Here is a 23,814-nt window from a genome sequence, read left to right as displayed (position 1 = left end):
AAAAAATATATATATATAAAAAACAATTCCAAAAAAAGAAATATTATTTGTATATATTTAATTTACTTTTTGTTTTATTTTTATTTATTTTTTAATTTATGCATCATTATGATGATAAGCATAAACAGCAGAAGTATTTCTACGATCTTTTTTTAAACTTTGAGTTCTTTGTTTTGATTTACTTGGTTGAATGGAACGACGATGTCTTTCCATTTCATGGTTAGAGAATGATTGAGTTTTGAAAAGTGAACGAAGATCCTTGTTGAGATTCCATTGGAAGGTGAGACCGTTACGAAGAACCTTTTTGAATTGATGGAGTTGGATGTATGCGCGCCATCCTTCGAAAAAGTAGGTCTCTGAGGTGACTTGAAGATATTCACGTGGTGGATCACCAGCCTTGAGTGTCTTTAATACCTTGCGAAGAAGTGCATTTGATCTAACCTTGGCCTTTGTCTTTTCTGAACTATTTAATACCAAATCTTCTACCAATTGAATAATTTCATTATCACCATCATAATTTTCATAATCTTCGGAATCTGAATCAGAGTATTCTTCTTCTTCTTCTTCTTCTTCTTCTTCATCTTGAATATTTGATTCTTGTGCACTATGACCATTATCAGTATGACTTGATCCTTCATCTTCTTCATCTTCTTCATCTTCGTCATAGTCTTCATCATCATCTTCATAATCACTATCACCTTCAACTGGTGATAATGAACTTGGATCAATTTCACTAACCAAAAATGCAACTGCAATTGCACTTGTAATTCTTAGATCATTATTTCCAGATGATGGTAATTCTGAAATTCTATCTAATAATCTAAACAATTAAAATTAAAAATAAAATAAAGTATTAATAATCATTATTACTATTTCCTTATTTCTTTTTTTTTTTTGTTTCTTTTTTTTGCTTACTCTAAATGTTGATTAATTTTTGATTTATCAAGTTTTGTTAATAATAAAATCCAAGCTTTGAGAGCACTGTTTAATATTTGTTTGTTCTTTTCGGTTCTGATAATATCGGCAATGAATTCAATGGTATGATCATAAGAGTCTGGTTGAGAGCAATTCATGAGACAGGTGACAGAGAGTGCTTCAATGGCACCACACACGAGTACAACGCTGTGATACTCTGTACTGTCAGTGATGATTGGTGAAAGGAATCCCTTGACACGCTTGAAAAAGTCATGTCTAAGTGTACCAGTATGAATCGATAATAATTCAATGGCTTGAATTGCTAATTTTAATTCTTCTTCCTCTTTGTTTGGTGTTGTTAATATTCCACATACTACATCAATTAAATCAATTTCACTAAAATGTATAAAGTAAATTAAATAGTTATATTAGTTTAATTATTATTAGGTATATATATATATATTTCTATTCTATTTACATTTCATGAAGTTGATCAGTTCTTTGTTGAAATGAAGTTACTTCAATAATATTCTTTAATGCTCCAACTCTAACAGCTGACTTTTTCTCCTTTAATAAAGGGATAAAGTATGATAATTCTTCAAATGATTCTGTCTCTGATACTGTATCATTGGCAGCACGATGATTTGATTTCCTTGTCCCTAAAAAAATAAATAGTTAAAGTAAAGTAGTAAGTAGTAGTAAAGTAAGAATAGATAGATAGATTAATATGATTTGATCAAATATGTATATTTAAATTCAACTACTACTGATTTACAACAACATACTAATATTCATTTTTGTGTACTAAAAGTTTTATTGATTAATAATAAATTAAAAAGTTGTAGTTAGTTTCTCTCTTTTTTTATTTAGGTGTATATAAAATTATATATATATGTTTTAAAAAAACGGGTGTTTGTTGTTATTATCTGTTATATTTGATAAATTACAATTGTATTGTTTGTATGTTTGTATGATGAAATATATATGTATATAAAATTTTAATATGTAAATTGGGATTATTAAACCAAGAAAAAAGTAATAAATTAAAGATTTAAAAACATCGCTTCTTCATTCTTCCTTGCTTCCCTTCTTTTTTGAGTAGGATGGATTCACGAATCAACCACAAATAAACAACAAGAGTAAAAAATAAAAAGTCAGTTCAATAGAGAGAGAGAGAGAGAAGAGACGAGCTGGGTTGGTAGTAGTAAAGTATGTTGTATGCTTTTGAATGGGAGTGGGTAAAAAAAGAAGAGGGAAGAACAAACGTTGAAATGGTGTGGTATTAAAATGCTTCTCTTTGAAGAGAGTACTCTACTGCTGCTGTTGTCAATAACTTCACACAAAACAACATCACCACAATCTATTGGTTTGTTATTGTTGTTGGTGTGTTGTACTCTCTTTCTTCACTCTTTGTGACTATATATAGTAATAAATGTGTTGTGTTGATCAAGCCTAACATGTAAAGATATACATACTAAAAGATCTTCTTATCTCTCTATAGATATATATCAAATATTAAATAAATTTGTAAGTTCATGGTGACTTAGTGAAAAAAAAAAAATCAAGAGAGAACCAAAAAATCTCCTATCTTTGTGAAGTTCCATTGCACTCTAAATAATACCGAAATTCTCATGAAGGGAGAATGATGATTATTGTTGTTTAGTTTTTTTAGTAAGCAACCTTTTTATTGGATTAGCTTTTGTTGTTATTCTAATTTTATTATTGTGAATCTTGTTTTCAAAGAGTACCCAAATTTAGTAAATTTCCAAAACTAGTTTTGGTTTTTTTTTTTAATTTTCTTTCTTTTTTTTTTTTTTTTTTTTTCCTGCTCTCTCTCTATTATTTATTCCTCTCTCTCTCTTGTTATCATGCTTCCTTAATAATTTTTATATAATATAACAAAAAAAACATTAATAATATGGAATTATTACATACATTAAAAGCATCGTCACCGGTGTTTCCAAATGATCAATCTAAAATCCTTTTTTGCAAGTCAAATGATCCAATTGACAAAGGTTTCAAAGTAAATATAATATAAATATAAATATAAATATAAATATAAATATAAATATAATTATAAATATATATATATTCCTTTTTTACTTAACCCTTTTAACCTATTATTTTAATTTAATTATTTAGATGTTAATAGATCATAATATATTATCAACACCAGTTTATGATGAAAAAGAAAAAAGATTTGTATCCTTTTTTTCAATGATTGATGTTATTTATCAAATTTTGGAGATTCTATCAACTGATAATCAACAGGATGAAGGAGACATGTCTACCTATCTACAAAACAATACGGATAGAAGTTTATTCCAAAAGAACAAGGTTTGTGATATTGCCAACAAATCGAAAAGGGAACCATTTATTTTTGTCAATGCCGAGTCCAAGTTGGATGATGTCGCTCGATTAATGTCAAAGAATCATATTCATAGAGTAGCTGTTTTCGATGAAAAGGGTGACCTATGCAATATCATTTCTCTGTCTAGAATCATCGAATGTGCATCTCAACTATTTGGTATGGACAATCATCTCACTAGTTTGGGTTCAAGACCAATTGAAACATTGGCACTTGGAAAGAATCAAGTCATATCAATCACTGAAGATAAAAAGGCAATCGATGCATTTGAATTGATTGCCAGTATGGGTATCTCTGGTGTAGCGGTAGTAGACTCTCATCAAAAATTAAAAGGTGTCATTAGTGATCATGACCTTGTCCTCATTAAATCTTCTGGTCAATACTTAAATCTTCTCTATCAACCAATTAATAGTTATTTACAAGTTATTAAAACTTTAGCTACTTGTGTAAGAAATAGAAAGAAAAAAAAAAGAAAAAAAAATAGAAACAAATTAATTAACTTATTATTTTAAACTTAGCCAAAACAATTAATTACATGTAAGAAAACAGATACATTTAAAGAGGTATTATTAAAAGTAGCAGAAAACAAAGTTCATAGAATCTTTGTAGTTGATGACCATAATACACTTTGTGGCGTCATTGGATTAAATGATCTTTTAGAACAAATTGTAATGTCTGATCATTAAATATAGAAAAAGAAATAGAGAAAAACAAAACAAAAAAAAAACAAAACTTTGTAAATAAATATAAATCTATCTTTTCTTTTCTTTTTTTTATTCTATTTTAAGACCAAATACAAATATTATGAGTATTACAAGAAGACCAAACAGTTTGTTGAAAAACTTTGATTAATTCAGTGATACTATTTACATGTTGTTTACAATCTACTTGTTTTTTGATTGTATAGGTGAGAGGGTCATAAATGTAGATTGTACCGATTGAGCAGGCCCATACATGACTATTAAAGTGTAAGAGTTTGGTGATGGGAGAGGGGACTTCTAGACGTTTAATGACTGAGCCTTGTTGACCATCCCATACACTAATCGAACAGTCGTTGCAAGAAACCCAAACTGATCGATCGATTGAAGCAATTGAATGGATTGGTTGAGTATGTTCGGTAGCATGAACCGTTACCACTACATATTCCTTTGGATCGATATGTCCAATCATATTGGAACAAGTAACCCATACAAATCCTTGATGATAAATCATACGATCCGTTGATTTCCATTCAGAAATCTCTTTAGACATATCAATTGTATGTAACAGTGTACGTGATTTAATATCATAAATTTGTATCACTGGTGAATTATTTAATCCTACCCATACTCTTTGATGAGAAATGTCAGATGAAGAAGAAGATATATTGTTATTTTGATGATTATTTTGATTTTGATTTTGATTAGTTTGATTTTGATTATTTCCACCACATTCAACCAATAACATTGAAGAAACCATTAATTGACTTGATGATGATGGTAATAAATTTGAAAGATTACTATTACTTTTTGATTTCTTTCTGTGCATAAATGTTGTAGTTGGAGAATTATTTGAACTATTTGATGAAGTTGAATAATTATCTTCAACAAATATTGTTTGTTGTAGAGATGTTGTTGATGATGATGAAGTTGATGAATTTATATTATTACCACCAATATTATTACCGTTTTGATTCGTTTCATTTAAATTAATTTCAAAAATTGGTTTGTTTTGATTGATGATACGTTGTAGAGAGTTTACCCATTGTTCCTTTTCAGATAGATTTTTAAATCCTAATTCCATTCTACGTTTTTCTGGTATGACAATATTTAGTGCAATTCTTAAAATATTACTTGTAGTATTACTTGATGTGGGGATGGTAGCAAGATCTTCAATCCAAGAATCAGCCAATTGAAGTGTACATTTGGGAGACTTGTCATTTGGTTTTTTGTGATAACTAAGTGTTTTGGCACGTCTATCTAAGGTAAACCACCGATGTTTCCAAGATTTCCTACCCAACATACCACCACTTCTACTCTTTTTACTAATCATATCACTTTTGAATCGGACTTGATCATCACAATTCAAACGCCAAGCATTCCAAACCCGAATGAATCCATCTTCACCAGACGACCAAATATTCTCATCATCTACCATTAACAATGAATTGATTGCACCACGATGTAATTTAGATTCAAATACAATTGGTTTACCATTCTCTGCATTCCAAATGAGTATACTACCATCTGTGGTACCACCCCATACACGTCTATTCTCCCACAACAATGATTTCACCTTTATATCTGGTGATGATGTTCTAATACAAAGTTGTAATTGTCCCCCAACTGGTTGATTTTCTTCTTGATTCGTAGTAGTAGTAGTAGTAGAAGTAGTAGAAGTATTACTTGTTTGTTGATGAGTACTAATAGATTGTTTTAAATGATGATAACTTTGACTTGCTGGACCAATACCAGAAAGATTATTCATAATTGTATTTAAACTAATACTACCAGTTCCAGTTGGTGAAATTGACAAAAGTAATGGAGATAAAGATTTTGATCCAAGTATTGTTAATTGTTGTGAAATATTATTATTGTTATTGGGAACATTTAAATTATTGGATTGAGGAGAACAAGCTCTTGATAAAGCAGAGTTGGAGGAAGTTGAGGAGGAAAGAGTAGACATACTTTCACGTTGCATCATTTTTTCAAGACGACGAACAATTTTTGCAAAGGTTGGTCTGTGGCTGACATCATTGTCCCAACAATCTCTCATTAGACCACAATAGTCGTGTCCAAGGACAGTGTTTGTATAGGTTGGATGAACTGATGGACGTAGACCACCACGTACCGCTTGTTCCAATTGTGACAGCATTGTATAATTGTATTCTCGATATGGATGTTGACGAGTCAATAGTTCATGCAAGATGAGTCCATAAGCATAAACATCACTCTTTACAGTATACTCTTCTTCTCTAAGAATTTCAGGAGCCACCCAAGTAATATTACCAACTGGAAACTCTCTCAATTTATGTTTTAAAGATTGAATAAACATTCTTGAACTTAGACCAAAATCTGCCACCTTGGCACGTAAATGTTGTTGTTGTTGTGGTTGTTCTTTATCCTTTTGAAATGACAATAAGATATTTGGAGATTTCAAGTCACGATGAAGTAGAGGAGGTGTAACACTATGAAGAAAATTCATACCACGTGCAATATCTAGAGCCAATTGTAATCTAAGATTCCAATTATCATTTAATACATCACCGGCAGGACTATGTAGAAAACGGTACAAATCACCACCATCAATATACTCCATAACCATTGTAAAAGGATGTAATGTGAATCCCAATAAATTGACAACATTTCGATGTTTTAGATCCGACATTACATGAATCTCTCTACGAAATTCTGAATAGATTCTTGGTGCATCTTCACCAACCACATCCAATTGTTTAACAGCTACCGTTGTTCCATTTAATTCTGCTCTATAAATCTTTCCACTTGCTCCACGTCCAATTAATTTTGGTACAACTATTTCCTTTTGAATTTCTTTTACTCCTCTTGTAATCGTTCCACTAACCATTATATTTTGATTCTTTATATCAAATTTTATATCCAAACATGATAAAGTAGATAGGTCTTGATCTTTTCCTTCTTCTTCTTCTTTTTTTTCTTTTTCTTCATCCTTTTCAATGATTGTACAATTAATGATAACTTGAAGATTTAAAGATTTTTCCTTTTCTCTAGTTTCTTCATCTAGGATTTGATCAAAATTTTGATGATCATTTGAAAGATAACCATAGTAGGAACGAAATTCAGAGTCACCTGGAAAGATGATAATCTTTCGTTTCTCCTTTTCCAATTTAATATTGTCATAGTTGAATTTTTTACTTGTACTTCCCCAAAAATCGACAAATGCAACATCTGGTACAAATGAATCTAGAGCAATCTTTCTTTCACCACAACAAACAAACCATTCTCCACGACTTGCAGATGCTTCACAATCATTTAGAGTGAATAGTGTAGTGTTTGCTTTTGCCTTGAATATACAGTGAGGACAAGGAACCAATTGAACCGATTCCAAATGATACCAAGATGAACATAGGATATCTGTAATCTCTACGATTAGACGAAGTAATTTGGCAGCCATGGTACGACCAGCACGTCTATCTCCACGAACTGCAATCTTTATCATCATCATGGCAGGATGTAATTCTACCAATGCAGTTGCTGGAACATGACCATAAGCAGCCATTGTACCAGCCGGAGCAGCTTCAATCACCAATCCATTTCTCCAATACAAATTTGGTTTCATTATAAATTCTCTAGATACCAACAATCTAATCAACAACCGACTAAATAAACCAATTGGTATAAATGTTAGATGAAACCATCGATTATATTCTACTCTAAATTGATCTCTTGGTAACCAAAGTAAATCAAATTGTGGTCTCTTGTCTGGTAATTGTGATGGTATTATAAATTTTTGTAAATTAAATGTTGAAATATTATTAATGATTGTTGAAGTAGGTGGTGATGTTTTTCCTGTTGGTGTTGAATTTCCAGTAGAGGAGGGTTTAAGAGTTTTATAATATTGTAAATTTTGTTGGTCTAATGAATTTGATCGATTTCTAGAAATAGGTGTAGTAGTTGATGTTGGACCGTGAAGATTTGTTTGACTATTCATTAAACTTGATGTTGATTGTAATTTTTGTGAACTACTATTATTATTGTCCTTGATAATTGGAGATAATAAAAATTGACTTGAACTTTTTTTCTTTTCTTTTTCTTTTGTTTCTTCTATAAAACCTTTTTTTGATAATAACAATGGTGAAGATATACCTTCAATATTAATTTCAGGTTCCAATGGAAACATTAATTCAAATCTTTCTAATAAATTAATTAATAATCTATGTAATCCTTCATCTTCTAAAAAATTTGGTGGTTTCCAAATTTGTAATAAATCCCTAAAATAATAAAAAAAAGGTATTAATAAAATTGATTAAATAAATAAATAAATTAATTAATACTTGCAATCTATTTAAAATACCATCTTTAATAAATTTATGTTTAGTTGTAATAATTGAAGAAAAAACATTTGTTAACCATTGAGGATCAAGGAAAACATAATGATCTAATAAAGGTTCATCAAAAAATGCTAAACATCCTAATAATACCAATGTTTTGGTTGCTACTTTAACATGAATTTCATCATGAAAATCTAAATTTGATAATACCATTTGTGAATAACTAAAAAAAAAAGAAAATAAATAAATTAATTAATAATTAAATAAATAAATAAATATATAATATATTTTTCTTTTTTTCTATTTTCTATTTTTTACTTTTTCCAAGTTTGAACAGGAGGTAAAATAGTTGAACGTTTTTTAATAATTAATTTTTCCAATTTAATATAGAGATCAGGAATTTTTTGTTTTACTGAAGGTAAATCAATAATTGTTTTTTTTAATAATTCTTGAAATCTATCAAATCCAATACCATTTAAACAACTTAATACACATATTCCCTAAAAAAATAAAAATAAAATTAATTAATTTCTTTAATATATTTTTTGTTTTTTTTTCTATTACTTTTAATCTAAATCTTCTAAAATATTTTGAATAAATATTTTCTAAAATATGATCCAATTCTTGTTCAGTATGAGTTGAAAGGAAATCATCAAGATGAGTACCGACAAGAAGGATTGGAGCATCTTCAAAACGAGATCTAATAGAATGTAACCAAAATTCTACTTTACTATTTACTTCTGGTTTACATAGATCCCAAACCACAACATAGAGTGCAGTATCTGTTAAAAACATTTGATGAGTTGTATAATAAAGTTCTTGACCTGCACAATCCCAAACTGAAAGTGTAATTTTTTGATTATGTGTAATGGTTGTAGTTGTACTATTGGATGATGAAATCGAATGATGATGATGAGGATGATGATGACCATTACTATCACGATTACTATGTATATGACCAACCAATGGTGAACTATTTATACTATTACTATTTATATTACTATTTGATAAATATATAGTACTACTATTATTTGATCCAGAATTATTTAAATTATTATTATTTTGATTATTATTTTGAATTATTAAAGGAGAAGTTAAAATTGATAATGGTTGAGGTGTTATTGTACCATTACTATTAATATTTGAAGAAAATAAAGATTCTATACCACTATTATTTCTTGCCAATAAATTATTTGCTCCCAAACTTTTCATTGGACTATTTACTAAACTATTATTACTATTTATATCTGATAATAATTCCTTCTCTGAATTATTATTTAATAATATTGATGATAAATTATTATTATTATTATCTTTTTCTCTTTCTTTATCTTTATCTTTTTCTTTTGTAATGATTGATTGAATATCAAGATTAATTTTAATATCTTCAATATCTATACCATCTGTAGAGACATTTGGACCAAGATGATCAGAACGATTACCAATTTTCTTTTTCCATTTCATGCATTTGAGGAGTGATGTTTTACCAACATTTTCTTGACCAACAATCATTAGTTTGACACGATAGATTGGGTCACCAAGGAATAGGTCTTCAAAGTATCGTTGAATTTCTCCAATACCACCTTCAGCTATTTTCCTTGGTGGATTAACCAAATAATCAATTGTACCATGTAATCCAAGAAATACCAATGCTTTAAAATTAATTAAATATAATGGCAACGTAGATAAAAAGTTGTAAGATAAATCCAAACGAATGAGGTTGACCAATTGTTCAAGTTCAGGAGGTAAACTTTTTAAACCATTACCAGATAGATCTAATAATGTTAGATGTGATAGAGTACCAAGACAAGGTGGAACTTGTTTGAATCCTAAACCAGACAAATCCAACGATGGACATCTAGCCAAAGCACAAGTGAATATAATTTCCATTTGTACATCACGAAATGCTCTTTGAAAACTAATTGAAATGTCACGTCCACAACGAGCCAACATTCTAGTATCTATAGTTTCCAAATAATTATCTTCCAATGCAATATGTGATACGTGGTATGGTAAATTGTCAATAAGTCTCAACCGATTATTTGAAACGTTTAGTGAGATTAAACTATCAAGTACAGGCAACTCTATATACTCTAGACAATTATGACCAAGATCCAATGTAATAAGATGTGGTGGTAGACTAGTTGGTGGTACCAAATAAAGTATATTATGTGATAATACCAACGACTCTAATTGTAATAGTTGTGATAGATGATCTGGTAAAACATCTATATCATTGTGACCAAGATCCAATCTTCGTAGATTAGGAAAACTACTACCATTCATCCATGGCGGTACTTTGATGATACGATTCTCTCCAAATGACAGTGTATGCAATCCCATCATATCTCTAACAGCCAATGGTACCTCTCCAAACAAATTACCGTTTGCCTTTAAACTTGATATTGCACGCAGATTAATTCCTTCCAATTCCTGCTCGATCCTAAACAACTGTCTCCCAGACAGTTCAATCTTTTCAACATGTTTTTTTGGCTTTTCAATAATTGTACAACTATTTTCATCCTCTGTATATTCTACTATACTATCTAATTTATGTTTTGATTTTATTAAAAATATTGATTTATTATTATCAATCATTATTATTAAAAAAAATAGAAATAAATAAAAAATATAGAAAAATAAATAAAATAAAGAGGAAACAAGAAGAAGAAGAAGAAGAAACACATATTACTTTCAAAAATTGATTACACCTCTAGAGTGTGTGATTGATATAATATATAATAATCAAAACATTTTTGATGAATGGGGTAGTATGTTATGTTGTGTGTTGTGAAGTAGTTTGATATAATTGGTTGATGGGGTTAAATGATCATTAAACCCAACCTTTTCTGTTTCTGTGAGTGAGTTGTAATAGATCTTAAACTCTGATGATCATTGTTGTTGTGATGATGACTTGACTTAACACTTATTTGTTATTATTTGTTTGTTTTTTAATGATCGATGGTACTATGCAGTCCAAAGCTATTTTTTTTTTCAATGAATGGGTCTCTTTTTTTTTTGTTTTTGATTTTTTCAAACTTTAATTAACAGTTTGAATCAGACCTTTGTTCTTTTTCTTTCTTTGTTTTTATTCCCTCTCTCTTTACTTATTTATATATATATATACTTTTTTTAATACTTTTAGTGATGATGACAGATACAATTGAATCAGGAGAGATATCATATATTGATGCATGGTTTGCCAATTCAAAATCTGGATCAGTTCAAGATATAAATGAATTGATTCGTATAAAGGCAGTACCAATCGATAGTCAAGATCATTTGGGTAATGGTGCTATTCACTATGCTGCAACTGCTGGCCATGCCAATGTAGTTGATGTTCTTGCCAAAGCAGGTGCCAACCTCAATCTTGTCAACAAGGTTGGTGACTCTGCTCTTCACAAGGCTGCAGCTCGTGGTCGTTTGGATTCTGTCAAAGTATTGGTTGCCAACAAGGCTGACATTGAAATTAGAAATAAAGATGGTGAAAAGGCTATAGATTTGGCTAAAGATTCTCAAATTAAAGATCAATTATTACCTGAAGAACGTAAGAGGAAAAAGAAAAAAAAGAAAAATATAATATATATCTTTTATTAATCATTTATTTTTTCATTTAGAATTTGATGATGATGAAGAAGAAGAAGAAGAAAAAAAAGATGATTATAATAGTGATGATGAAGGTGATGATGAATAAGAATAAATTAAATATTTATTTATTTATACTTTTTGTAATTTTACTGCTCCCAATAATTTAAATTTGATTTATACCAATCAATTGTTTTAATTAGTCCTTGATTCCAAAATATTGATTGATACCAACCCAATTGTTTTAATTTATCACTATTTATATGATACCTTTTATCATTAAATGGTCGATCATTTATAAATTCTATATAATTATTTTGTAGACTGTTATCTGTCACTCCTAGAACCATTGATATTAATGTTTTTGCAACTTGAATATTTGAAATTTCAAATTCCGTTCCTATATTGTATACTTCTCCAATCTTTGCTCTATGTAATATAATATCAAATGCCTTTATTACATCATCTATAAATAAAAAACTTCTTAAATTATCTCCTTTACCATGAATTGTACTAAAAATAGAAGAGAATAAATAAATAAATAAATTAATAAATAATTATTTTAATTTTCTTTTTTTAATATTTCTTACCAAGGATTTTGATTTAATAATTGATTTATAAATTTTGGAATTAATTTCTCTGGGAATTGATTTGGACCATAGACATTATTACAACGAGTAATGATGATGGGAAAAGAAAAACTTTGATGAAATGATAGGACTAGTAATTCAGCCGAAGCTTTACTGGCAGAGTAAGGGTTGGTTGGTCGATAGTTGCATTGTTCGTCAATGTCGGTTTGTTCTGGTTGACTACCATAGACCTCGTCGGTACTGACATTGATAAATCGTTGAATACCACCATACTTGCGACACTCATCAAGTAGTACATGAGTTCCCATTATATTGTTTTTTGTAAACTTTAGAGAATCTTTAAATGATGCATCTACATGAGAATAGGCTGCCAGATGAATCACTGTATCGATTGATTCATCGGTCAAGATTTGTTTAACCAATTTCTTTTCCAATATACTTCCTTTATAGAATCGATAGTTGGTGTAATGTTCAATTTCAGATAGATTCTTTAAACTTGAACAATAATCTAATTTATCTAATACTATAATCCTAGCATTTGATTGAATATACTTTTTACATAAATGTATTGTTAAATGTGATCCTCTAACAAGAAACAAAGAGTTAGTATATCTATCTATTTATCTATCTATCTAGATCTCTTTATTTACATGAATCCAGCTCCACCTGTTAAAAGTATATTCTTTGGTTTATATTCTTCTTCTTCTTTTACTTCTTTTTGTTCTTTTTCATTTGGTTGAAAATCAATGTCTTGCATTTTACTAAAAATGCTTAATCTGAATAAATAAATAAATGATTTCCTAAATGCTAGCTACTACTCTCTCTATTCATGTTAATATATGTACAAATATTTATATATATATTTATATGTATGTGATTTCACAGATATCTTTGTTTTTGATGTATGTGTTGTTTGTTGTTGTTAAAGGGGGGGATAGAAAAATTTCGATAATAATTCATAACTCCTCTCTATATGAACCAACCTTTAATAAAATATATATTATATATTTGATAGATATATTATATATTTTATTTTACTCGTTGATTCAAAAGAGGGAGGGAATAATTTTATTTATTTCCACTTGATTATTTATTTATTTTGAATTAAATTAAATTTCGATGCACAAATGATCATTTGCCTTTTTTTTTTTTATTTATTTTCAAATCATTCAAACAGAGGAGTCATCAATCGTTACCTGGTGAAGATAATCGATTGCGATGCAACATTCTTCTTCAACTGAACCACAGGACTCTTTGCTCAGTATCACCCAAGTTGGTGTCGTCGACTGATTCTTCCTCTTCCCTTTCATCTTCTCCCAAGAAGCGTAAGACTATTGATGATTCAAGTAACAAGAAAGGGGTTGTCACCCAAGGACTTGGAAATATTCGAACTACTTGAAGAGTGGTATTCATCTCATCCACGCCCACTTGCAGTTGTTCTCGATCGATCTCTAGAGAACACTCATCCGTTAAAATTGGAGGTCAAGAGAGTAGATGGAGGAGAAGATGGTGACAATATTGCCTTTAAATCAACAGATCAACTCATTCAATGGTTTCTTGATTTCCAAGTGTGTATGGTCCGTGCTCAATCAATTATATCACATCGTGTGTTTCGAAGCGCAAACAAAACATTCACACTTAAACTTGGGTATGTGTGCATGGAATCTCTGGAATATCATTTTCTCTCACAGGGTCCAGTCAAACACTATACAAGAAAAATAAATTATAGGTATGTGGAAGGAACAGAAGAGGTTGTAAAATGTAGAAAGATTCAAATCAAAAACTATCATTTCATCGATAATCCATCCAAAAAGCAATCTCTTCCAAAATTGTTTGACAACAAATACCAGATCAGATTGGAGGTAAGAGAAAATGGCCAAATGTTTCTCTATCAATACAAGAGTGCAATCTTTAGACACAATTCACTCACTCATGAGTTGACTGTTGAGCTTACAATGCGTGTTGTCTCTGTCACCCATTACTCGCGACACTTTAGCTTTCAATCTAACAGCTTAAATAATTGTATAAATAAAGAGTAATAATGTAAAATACAGCAGCAATTGTTGTAAACACAAAGACAACATCTTCTCATTATTTCTCCGAGTGTAACAACAACAACAACAACAACTACAAAGTAAATAAATTGTATTTCATTTTTTAATCTTACAAGAGAATGGATTTGGTAGATGCTACAGTTGTCGTGAGACGTTCTTTCTTGAGGGCAAAACAAGAGGGAAAAAAAAGGGGTGTGTGAAAAATGGAAAAAAAAGGGTGTGTGAAAAGGGGACTATTGTTGGAATCTATGTCTTGGATGCATTCTGGAGCCATGGCTAGGTATCCAGGTTATATTCATATTTTTTCATATTCATATGAAGCGCTGGACGTACCGAAAAAATTGCAAAAAGCCTGATCGGTTCCTGCAGGGTTCGAACCTGCGCTCCCGAAGGAACATCCTTAGCAGGGATGCGTGTTAACCACTCCACCAAAGAACCGCGAAATTTCGATGTTAAGGAAGAGCATTTCTGCGTATTTATACGCTCAAGCGTAGCGATTTGGTGCATTTTGGTCGTGGAATCATCGATTTTGGTTTGATTCTTGCTATGTCGTCATTCCCCTACATTCCCCTTTGCGTTCTGAGAGATCTGAATTTTGAACCACAATTTTACTGAGTTTTGGCAACCTTTTTCACACACCCCAAACCTTTTTTTTGGAAGAATGACATTAAAATAAAATAATATAATGGAAACCAATATTTTAAAGATTTACATTATTTTTAAAACATCCACCAACAAGGTGATCCAATTGGAGATATTAAAAACAATACATTATCAGATTTGTACATAGATTCAGAGAAAGAAAAGAAACTAAAAGTTGTTCAAACATAGATTGCTTGATAGAGTATAAATAGTTAATGTTATTACATCAATAATTATTTTCATTTTTTTTTTTTTTTGAAATGATCATAAGCTGATTAACTATGTCTTATTGTGTACCTCCTCAGATGATCCTTTACAAACATTTAAATTAGGTAATATTACAAAAATACACCTTATGTATGCTTTATTCTAATAGTATTTCTAATGATTTTTATAGATTTTATGATAGTATCGATCAAGAGAGAATTGTTTGCAATATTATAAATGTACAAAACATATACTTAAATGTTAACTTTATCATTATTGTTTCGTAGGTAGATAATTGTTATTGAATGAAGGTGGGCAGGTGGTTGTTGTGTGACAGGTTGAATGATGGATCGGTCAATCAACAATCATTCGTATTGACACATTCACCAACAATACAACCATTTCAATGACTACAATCATTACAACCAACAATCTCAATTATTCCAACGATTATAATCATTACAACAATACAATCATTACAATCATTATAACATTATAACATTAAAATAATTGCAATCATCACAACAATGAAATAATTGATCAAAATGTAAAGGATTAGGTTGACAACACTAATAGAAAGAGTGAGAGTCAACAATATCAACCACTCCTCCCCACCTATCACGGCCATATGGAAATCGATATAGATGGATAAATGAAAGAGAACTGAAATGTGATGAATTGATAAAGGAATATCACCAAAATAGTGGAACCGTATCTTCGAGAGAGGAGGAAAAGGTTGAACAAGAAAATGATGTAGATGAAGAAGAAGAAGAAGAAGAAGAAGAGATCGTACAACCAAACAAATAATGACAAATCTAAAAAGAAAGTTTACAACAAAAAGAATGACAACAAAAAGAATAATAATCAAACAATAATAGTCAAATAATAACAATCAAAGCAATGACAGTGGTATATACAACAAGAACTAGAACGATTAAAGCGAAAAGAAATAGACTGGTTTTTTATTTTTATTTTCCAATACAACAACAACTAATATAAGAATAACCATAATAACAATTATTTATCCTTTGAAAAGAGGAGGGTGTACATCTCCAAAGAGATTTCACGCTCGTAAAAAGGAATGTTTTAATGGTGATTTGGGGTTTGTGTGATGAAGCAATCACCAATTATGAATATATTATACCCTTTCAATGATACAGTTAATAATAGATAAAGTTACTTTGATAGAAAATAAATATTACTAAATAAAATGAATCAACTTAAGAATCTATAGAAAAAAAATGAATAAGAATGAATTAATTTTTATTGGATTATTTATAATTGTTGATCCTGATAGATAGTCATTAGTATTTTATCCAAAATACTTTACATATGTTTGACTTGTACTACCCAGGATATTGAGGATCTTTATCAACTCTTTTTTTTTTTTTTTTTTTTTGAAACAAAGATTAGAAACCAATCATCTATTTACTTGATGAAACATTAAAATCTACCATCAATCTACCAATTGACAAGTTGTTTAATACTTTTAAACACAATAATCTTGAATCGGAGACAGAAGAGATGGTATACTCTATCTTTTGGCTCAATGCTAAAACATCATAATCTATCAGAAGAAAAGATTAAAGTTTTGATATCAACTTAAAAAACTATCTCTTCCTCCTCCTCCTACTCCTCCGCATCCTAAAATGACCAATCACAAGGTAAGAAAAAATCTTAACTAGGTATTTTTTGAGTTCAATTATATACCAAAGACCATAGGATCAGAAATTCTGGATTGGTTGCATCTGATTTAATTCCAAAAAGGTAACAATATAAATACTCGATGTATTCAATATCACCCCATAAAGATATTAAATTAACTCTTTTTATTTAAGGACTATTGAATGAATTAAAATCAAAATTCATTTTTGTTTTATTAGTTTTAATCAAAAACCAAAAGATTGAATAAGAGTAGGAAAGAGTTTCGGTGGTATAAATAAAACTTGTAAAGTTTAAATTGGCAAAGTGAAAAGTAACAATGGAAAAGTGTAGAGAGTTAATGGCAAAGTAGCGAGTAACAAAGGCAAAGAGGAAAATCAAAATGAAAAGTTTTAATTGCAAAGTTTAAAGTTGCAAAGAGTAAAATAATAATAATTGAAAATATTATAATTATTACCCAGAGTATCTTGATTCACCTTCCAATGGAGTTTCCAATCCAATTTTGTAATAAAATCCATAGAATATAAAATAGTTAGAGGTTCTGTTAGCCCCGTTGTTGGGTGATATGCTTTTTTTTTTTTAAAATAATTCTTTTATTGTTCTCTCCTATCGGGAAGAGTAGTACCCAGAAGTTACAAAGTTTTATTAATTATACATTTTAATTGACCAGCAAGAAATAAAGAATATCTCAAGAAGAAGTAAAGTTAATTTGTTCTGGGAGTTTGTCCATGTCTATGATACATGTTATATGGAGGTTTATCATGTATCTTATTGTATAGTGTCAAGCATGTTGGATTGTTTTGGATTGTTGCTTGTTCTAAAAATGAATAAAATCGCTATTTTTTTTTTTTTTTTCTCTTTTCCTTTAGGCTGTAATATTGTGTTGGTATAATTATTCAATTTTGTTATTATTATTTAGTTGATTATTATATTATTAATATTATTATTGATAGATGAAGAGAGAGTAGAAGAAGATGAAGGTGTTGACGCAAATATGGCACCCATCTTCTTTAATTTTAGTACCATACTTGAGGTGAAACCTTAAGCCTTGGGTGCGTCCAAGACCGACTGCCGCTCTCAACTCTCGCGCCAATTTACTCCCCATTGTGGACACTCGTCTTTACGTGTTGAATATTTTATTTGAGATGTCAGATCTGTTCGCAACGGCCCAGTAGGTCCCCCTCTACCTTCCCGTTACCCAATCTCCTGCTGAGAAGGGGAAACTAACCCGGTCATCCTTCCGTGGGGGTGTCCTAGCACACACCCGACTCACTTGCCACGCCATGCATGGCCCCCTTTGGTGATATTCTTGAGCGCATAAATGTTTTTTTTTTTTTTAACTTCAATGGCTACCATTCACATCCGTGATAGTCGTATAAATACGATGATGTTGCAACTGGCATCATCTCGAACGGTCTTTTGGTGGAGTGGTTTAACACGCATCCCTGCTAAGGATGTTCCTTCGGGAGCGCAGGTTCGAACCCTGCAGAGACCGATACAATTCATTTTGCAATTTTTTTCGGTACGTCCGGCGCTTCATATGAATATAACCTCAGTTGTTTTTTTTCTTGTATCTTTTCAAACATACATCATTATAAACAAAACCACTCAACCTAGAAGCAAGAGCACAGCAACTTATTATTCGTTTCACTCATTACTTAAGTTGCTGTTACCTTAATAACTAAAGTACGATTTTTTTGCATATAAGTCTCATCATTTAAACGGACACGCGCAAAAAAAACCCGACTTTTTTCATTTTTGTTTTAGAACTCTGCTTCGACCTAGCTTTATTCTGTTCCTCATCAACCATACCACTCATCGAGTACCTGGCTAATGGAGAATGGTCACTCTTTATGGCCCGACAGACCATAATAGCAATGTTGATCCTGAAAGACTGCCACCAGACCTGTCAACATCACGGATTCTATCAAGTTTAATCAAATTTAATCATGGATGCAATTAATCAGCCTAAAGACAACCAACCGAGGCGACCGTAGCGATGAAATCACTTCACTAAAATGGACAAAGGTATCCCCCGACTCTACTGTAAATAGATGGTGACCAAAGGGTCCCATACGTATAGGAATCGGCGTAGGATTCGCTGTAGGCCAAATAACTCTTTGCCACAAAGGTTATCTCATTTAATCATTAAACTAAACAAAATAAAATTTCTAGTGGTGATCCTGGATACCCACCTTAGTAGTAAAAAAAAAAAATATGAATATAACCTGGATACCTAGCCATGGCTCCAGAATGCATCCAGGACATAGATTCCAACAACAGTCCCCTTTCACACCCTTTTTTTTCCATTTTTCACACACCCCTTTTTTTTTTTTGGTCCTCCCCCCTTTTTTCTTCTGCCTTTTTTTTTCCTCTTGTTTTGCCCTCAAGAAAGAACGTCTCACGACAACTGTAGCATCTACCAAATCCATTCTCTTGTAAGATTAAAAAATGAAATACAATTTATTTACCAAGAGATTGAACATTTTTGACCAGCGCAAACATTTTCTGATATTCCTCGAACAATTTTGGTAGATCTGTCAATTTCAATTGATCATACGATGCATTGCCAAACTGTAAACTAGCCAAATCAATTTCCCCAGATTTACGATTCTTTGCACTAGCCTGTTGTAATTTCTTTTTCAACTCTATTATTTCCATTTCATCATTTTGGGATTTACGTTTTAATTGTTCTACTTCTTTTTCCTTTTGACCTAAAAGTTGTTGTAAAGCAGTATTTGTTGAAATTGTATTATTATTTTGATTATTATTATTATTATTTTCTTTACTAATATTTAAAGATTGAAATGAAGTTGATTTTGTCATATTATTTTGATTATTTTGATTATTTTGATTTTTCTTTTTATCTCCTTTTCCTCTTAATTTTAAATTTGGAGAAACTTGAAGATAACCTTGATGTTCAGCAATCATATTTGTGACACGATTTACCAATTCTGCAATAGACAATGGTCCCTGAGGAGGATTTTTGTGACGATGTTTAGTATCTATATAATTTATACAATCTATTAAATATTGATTATCACAATCTGGAAACATTTCAATCAATGATGCCAATGCTCCATCATCAAATATAATTGATCTTGATAAATTATCAAAGTTCTTTTTCTTCTTTTTCTTCTTCTCTTCCTCTTCCTTTTCTTCTTCTTCTTCTTCTTCTTTCTTTTTCTTTCCAATTAATCTATTAAATTCTTTTTTATCAATTTTTAAAGATTCTGCTTTAATATTTTCAATAAAATAAATTACAGATACCAATTGAGTCATATAATAAATTGCTTCAGAATCTGTTGCATCTGAAAATTTACTTATAAACCTAAGTAGAAAAGAAAAGAGATTAATTAATAATTATTTAATTTTTCTTTTTTTTTTTTTTTTTTAATCTTTTCTTACGAAACATTTGAATTTAAATTTGTTGGATTTGATTTTAAAACTACATAAATTAAATGAGGAAGTAAAGAATCTGCACCATGAGATTCACCAGAGCTTTGAGATGAAAGATTATTTAGAATAGATTTACAAGATTTTACGATATACATCATTTTGTGACGACAACTCTTGGTGGTATTGATTTTTTGAAGAAAAGCAGCAGCCTCGTCCCACATGGGTTCACTCGATTCATTGACAATGATTTCGAGGTGATGTGGTTGAATAAAGTAGAGGTGGGCAATCGTGTCTGCCAACTTTTGATCCTTTTCAACTTCGTCTTGGGTGGCGCGGAATACATAGTCATAGATTTTTTCAATGACATATTGTTGAAGATGATGAGAGGTGTAGACCATTTCATCGTTGGTTGAATTGGCCCATCTCTCATCGTTGGAAAGTGAATGCATAGTATTTGAGACAAAATCCATCAATGCCTCTCGAAGATCATCATTTGCCAATCCTTTTCGATTCTTTAGTTTGGAAACAAAACTATCAATCGATGATTTTATATGTGCTGCACTTTCCAATTTCTCTAAAAATACTTCATATGATAATGGTTCACTAATTTCTATTAATTTTGCAAATGTCTCCATTGATGGTAGTGATGAAAGTGATGTAGTAAGAGTAGTAGTAGTAGTAGGAGATAATAATGAAAATGGTTCAATGGAAGGATTTTGTTGATTTTGTTGATTTTGTTGATTTCTTTTTGCATCAGGTGTTGATGGTGCAGACTTTGATAATAAACTTCCAATTGAACTAAAAAATCCATCCGTCGTAGCGGCAGTAGAAGTGGTAGAAGAACCACTATTTTCTCTTGATATAGTTGGTGGTGATGTTATTTGTTGAGATTCTTCTAAAATTTTAACATTTGTTTTACTAGAATCTCTTCTAAAAATTCTTTTTATAAATGATGGTCCAGAATTTTGTTGTATTGGAGGATTGGTAGGAGTTGGAGTTGGATTAGGAATTGGAGTTGATATAGTTGTGGTTGTAGTTGTAGATATGGATTTTTGGCCACCCAATAAAGTTGGAGTATTTGGAGTTGATTGATGTTGAGTTGTTGATTGATCAGTAGTTATATTATTCTTTTCTTTTTCATCCTTTTCCAAAACTGAAGTAGAAAGTGATCTTGAATGATTTGTCGTTTGAGGAATAGGAGGTAAAGATTTCTTTGGTACTTCATAAGGTTCATATGATGATGACGATGATGATGATGATGACGACGATGATCCAACTTGTGATGATGATGTTGGTAAAATGGCAATGGTTGGATGTGAAACATATTCTAATCTTGGTGATGATAATGGTGTAATTTGTTCATTCAAAGTACAAGTTGTAGAGGTAGACGAGGTAGAAGAGGTAGAAGATTTATTATAATCTTTTACAGTTGCAACCAAATCATCCAAGAAATCAAGATTAATTGGTATTGTTTTCTTTTGATCTTTTTGTTGTTGTTCATTTGTTATTTGTTGTTGTTGTTCTGGTTGTAAAGTAGTAGTTGATTGATCACTGGTATTATCCAATTCAGTTTCTTCAGCTGATACCAATGAATTTGATGATGATATACTAGACATTTCTGTCAATGTTGCATTTGCTTCATCATCTTCTTCTTCTTTTTCTTGTGTTACTATTGGTGTAAAATTGATATCCAAAACTACTAGTTTATTGGATGTATCTTGTTGCTGCTCCTCGTCTACTAGTACATTTGTTGCAACAGTCTCTAAATCATCATCATCATCTTTTATAATATCATTATTGATCATTATTCTTTTAAAAAAAATTAATATATAAATAAAAAACGAATAACTGTAGAAAAAACAAAAAAAAAAAAGAATAGTGTACAAATAATAATAATAGTATAAAAGAATAAAAAAGAATGAGAGAGAGGAGAAAGAAAGAGGGGGGGGTGTTAGAAGAACTCCAAAAAAGTAAATAAAATTTTTAATTCAAATCTCCCCACGCACAATAATTATTAACAAGATTTTTTTTGATTAGGAAATCGATCGATTAAGTAGTAGTACTTTATTATTTGTTAAATATTTTTATTTGATTCAAATAAATCAACCATTGATTTACAAAATTTATACATTGGATGATCATCTTGTAGTTCACCGATAGCTTGTTTACAGAATCGGACATAGAGTTCTCTTCTAATGACAACCATACGATCTAGTGCTTGTCTGTCTACTTTGACACCGCCGTCTTGTTCTTCATAACCTTGTAGTAGCCAATCTGTATATTGAGAGACTGAAGCACCTGGGACTGGTTTACCGTCAGACCCAGACTTTTCAAGGACTACAACACCCCAGATGGGAGCGGATAGGTCATACAAGAACCAAGATGATTGTAATTGATCCCAATCAAACATGACGGGCATAGAGATGTCTGCGTTCCAAAAATAGTTACTTGGATTAACGTCACCGTGAATGATACCAAATTGGTTGGGGTCAGTGACAGTTGCTTGGTCTAGTGGGTCGACAATGACAGTCTCGAGTACACCACCATGTAGTTTACGCCAGTTACGTGCAGCTGCTAGACAAGTGGCCGTTGATGATGACGGTGTAGCTGAATACTTTTTGGATAGAGTGTGTAGTTGATGGAACCATCTACCCAAAGCAACAACAATCTCTTTTGTATTTAACCACTTCCAATCTTGATAGACTACAGGTTCACCATCAGCATAGCTAAATACTACTAATAACAAAGTATCAATCTTGGCGATATACAATGATGAAGATGTATCCTTTTCAGATTGACCCTTTAGTTTTTGAATGGGTGGACATGTTGGCAGACCATTCTCTACAAGGTATTGTAAGAATTGTACTTCCAACTCCATTGCTGCTTCTCTATCTTGTTTGGGGTCGGGTGTAATTCGAAGTATGAATTGTTTGTCACCATCTTTAGCAAGATAGGTATGATTCTGTGATGCTTTGATACATTTGTCAATCTCTACTCCCCATATCTTTGATACTGTCTCTCTTAGTTGTTCTATATCAACTGTTATAGTTTCGAATAATGGCATTATTATTATTATTTCTCTTGTGTTTATGAAAATTTAAAAAAAAAAATAATGGTTGCATAAGCACATTGATTCGAATTTATGTGGTTTGGTACAATTGCAACGAGAAAATCAAAGGAATCAAATATTTATTGTCTCTAATAGTAAAAGACCCAATTTAATCATTCCTTTCATTTTCTCAGATCAATGGAGTTTCCCGAGCCCCGCTCGAATGACCAGTCTTTGGACAAGGCATTTTTTTTTTTAATTTAAAAATAATTAATTATTTTTTTTAATTAGGCGCCGAAAATCTATTCAAATTAAAATAATATTGAAAGTTCTTT

General features: G+C 30.7%; 7 protein-coding genes and 2 non-coding genes across 9 annotated transcripts; 4 read left to right on the top strand and 5 right to left on the bottom strand.

Moving 5' to 3' along the window:
• Positions 1-96: 96 nt before the first annotated feature.
• On the bottom strand, positions 97-1,710 carry DFA_08325 (uncharacterized protein; the record flags this gene model as incomplete). Its single annotated transcript, XM_004355761.1, has 4 exons — positions 97-820; positions 916-1,311; positions 1,394-1,574; positions 1,701-1,710. 4 exons carry the CDS (start codon positions 1,708-1,710, stop codon positions 97-99), a joined length of 1,311 nt encoding a protein of 436 aa, XP_004355814.1.
• A 1,123-nt stretch (positions 1,711-2,833) lies between these two features.
• On the top strand, positions 2,834-3,969 carry DFA_08324 (uncharacterized protein; the record flags this gene model as incomplete). Its single annotated transcript, XM_004355760.1, has 3 exons — positions 2,834-2,938; positions 3,058-3,729; positions 3,802-3,969. 3 exons carry the CDS (start codon positions 2,834-2,836, stop codon positions 3,967-3,969), a joined length of 945 nt encoding a protein of 314 aa, XP_004355813.1.
• A 97-nt stretch (positions 3,970-4,066) lies between these two features.
• Positions 4,067-10,889, bottom strand: roco6 (pleckstrin domain-containing protein; the record flags this gene model as incomplete). Its single annotated transcript, XM_004355759.1, has 4 exons — positions 4,067-8,231; positions 8,299-8,514; positions 8,610-8,791; positions 9,030-10,889. 4 exons carry the CDS (start codon positions 10,887-10,889, stop codon positions 4,067-4,069), a joined length of 6,423 nt encoding a protein of 2,140 aa, XP_004355812.1.
• A 356-nt stretch (positions 10,890-11,245) lies between these two features.
• DFA_08322 (uncharacterized protein) lies at positions 11,246-11,985 on the top strand (the record flags this gene model as incomplete). Its single annotated transcript, XM_004355758.1, has 3 exons — positions 11,246-11,255; positions 11,437-11,838; positions 11,909-11,985. The coding sequence occupies 3 exons, from the start codon at positions 11,246-11,248 to the stop codon at positions 11,983-11,985; spliced, it is 489 nt and encodes a 162-aa protein (XP_004355811.1).
• Positions 11,986-12,171: 186 nt separating this feature from the next.
• tgds (putative dTDP-D-glucose 4,6-dehydratase) lies at positions 12,172-13,223 on the bottom strand (the record flags this gene model as incomplete). Its single annotated transcript, XM_004355757.1, has 4 exons — positions 12,172-12,180; positions 12,290-12,389; positions 12,467-13,051; positions 13,117-13,223. 4 exons carry the CDS (start codon positions 13,221-13,223, stop codon positions 12,172-12,174), a joined length of 801 nt encoding a protein of 266 aa, XP_004355810.1.
• A 580-nt stretch (positions 13,224-13,803) lies between these two features.
• On the top strand, positions 13,804-16,176 carry DFA_08319 (uncharacterized protein; the record flags this gene model as incomplete). The annotated part of the gene is made up of 6 exons (XM_004355756.1): positions 13,804-14,114; positions 14,196-14,488; positions 14,521-14,600; positions 15,010-15,052; positions 15,560-15,590; positions 16,074-16,176. The coding sequence occupies 6 exons, from the start codon at positions 13,804-13,806 to the stop codon at positions 16,174-16,176; spliced, it is 861 nt and encodes a 286-aa protein (XP_004355809.1).
• On the bottom strand, positions 14,878-14,958 carry DFA_08320. The gene has a single exon. It is a non-coding gene; the product is annotated as a tRNA-Ser (tRNA).
• A 2,268-nt stretch (positions 16,177-18,444) lies between the features above and the next one.
• DFA_08318 lies at positions 18,445-18,526 on the top strand. The gene has a single exon. It is a non-coding gene; the product is annotated as a tRNA-Ser (tRNA).
• Positions 18,527-18,882: 356 nt separating this feature from the next.
• Positions 18,883-23,494, bottom strand: DFA_08317 (vacuolar sorting protein 9 domain-containing protein; the record flags this gene model as incomplete). The annotated part of the gene is made up of 5 exons (XM_004355755.1): positions 18,883-18,955; positions 19,077-19,167; positions 19,503-20,362; positions 20,440-22,239; positions 22,560-23,494. 5 exons carry the CDS (start codon positions 23,492-23,494, stop codon positions 18,883-18,885), a joined length of 3,759 nt encoding a protein of 1,252 aa, XP_004355808.1.
• Positions 23,495-23,814: the final 320 nt, after the last annotated feature.

Source organism: Cavenderia fasciculata (genome assembly GCF_000203815.1).
Source record: "Cavenderia fasciculata unplaced genomic scaffold Scf_ET2XIPL01COFD4-5, whole genome shotgun sequence".
Classification (NCBI taxonomy): Eukaryota; Evosea; class Eumycetozoa; order Acytosteliales; family Cavenderiaceae; genus Cavenderia; species Cavenderia fasciculata.
Note: the sequence above shows the minus strand (reverse complement) of the source record. Positions and strands in the feature narration are given on the sequence as shown.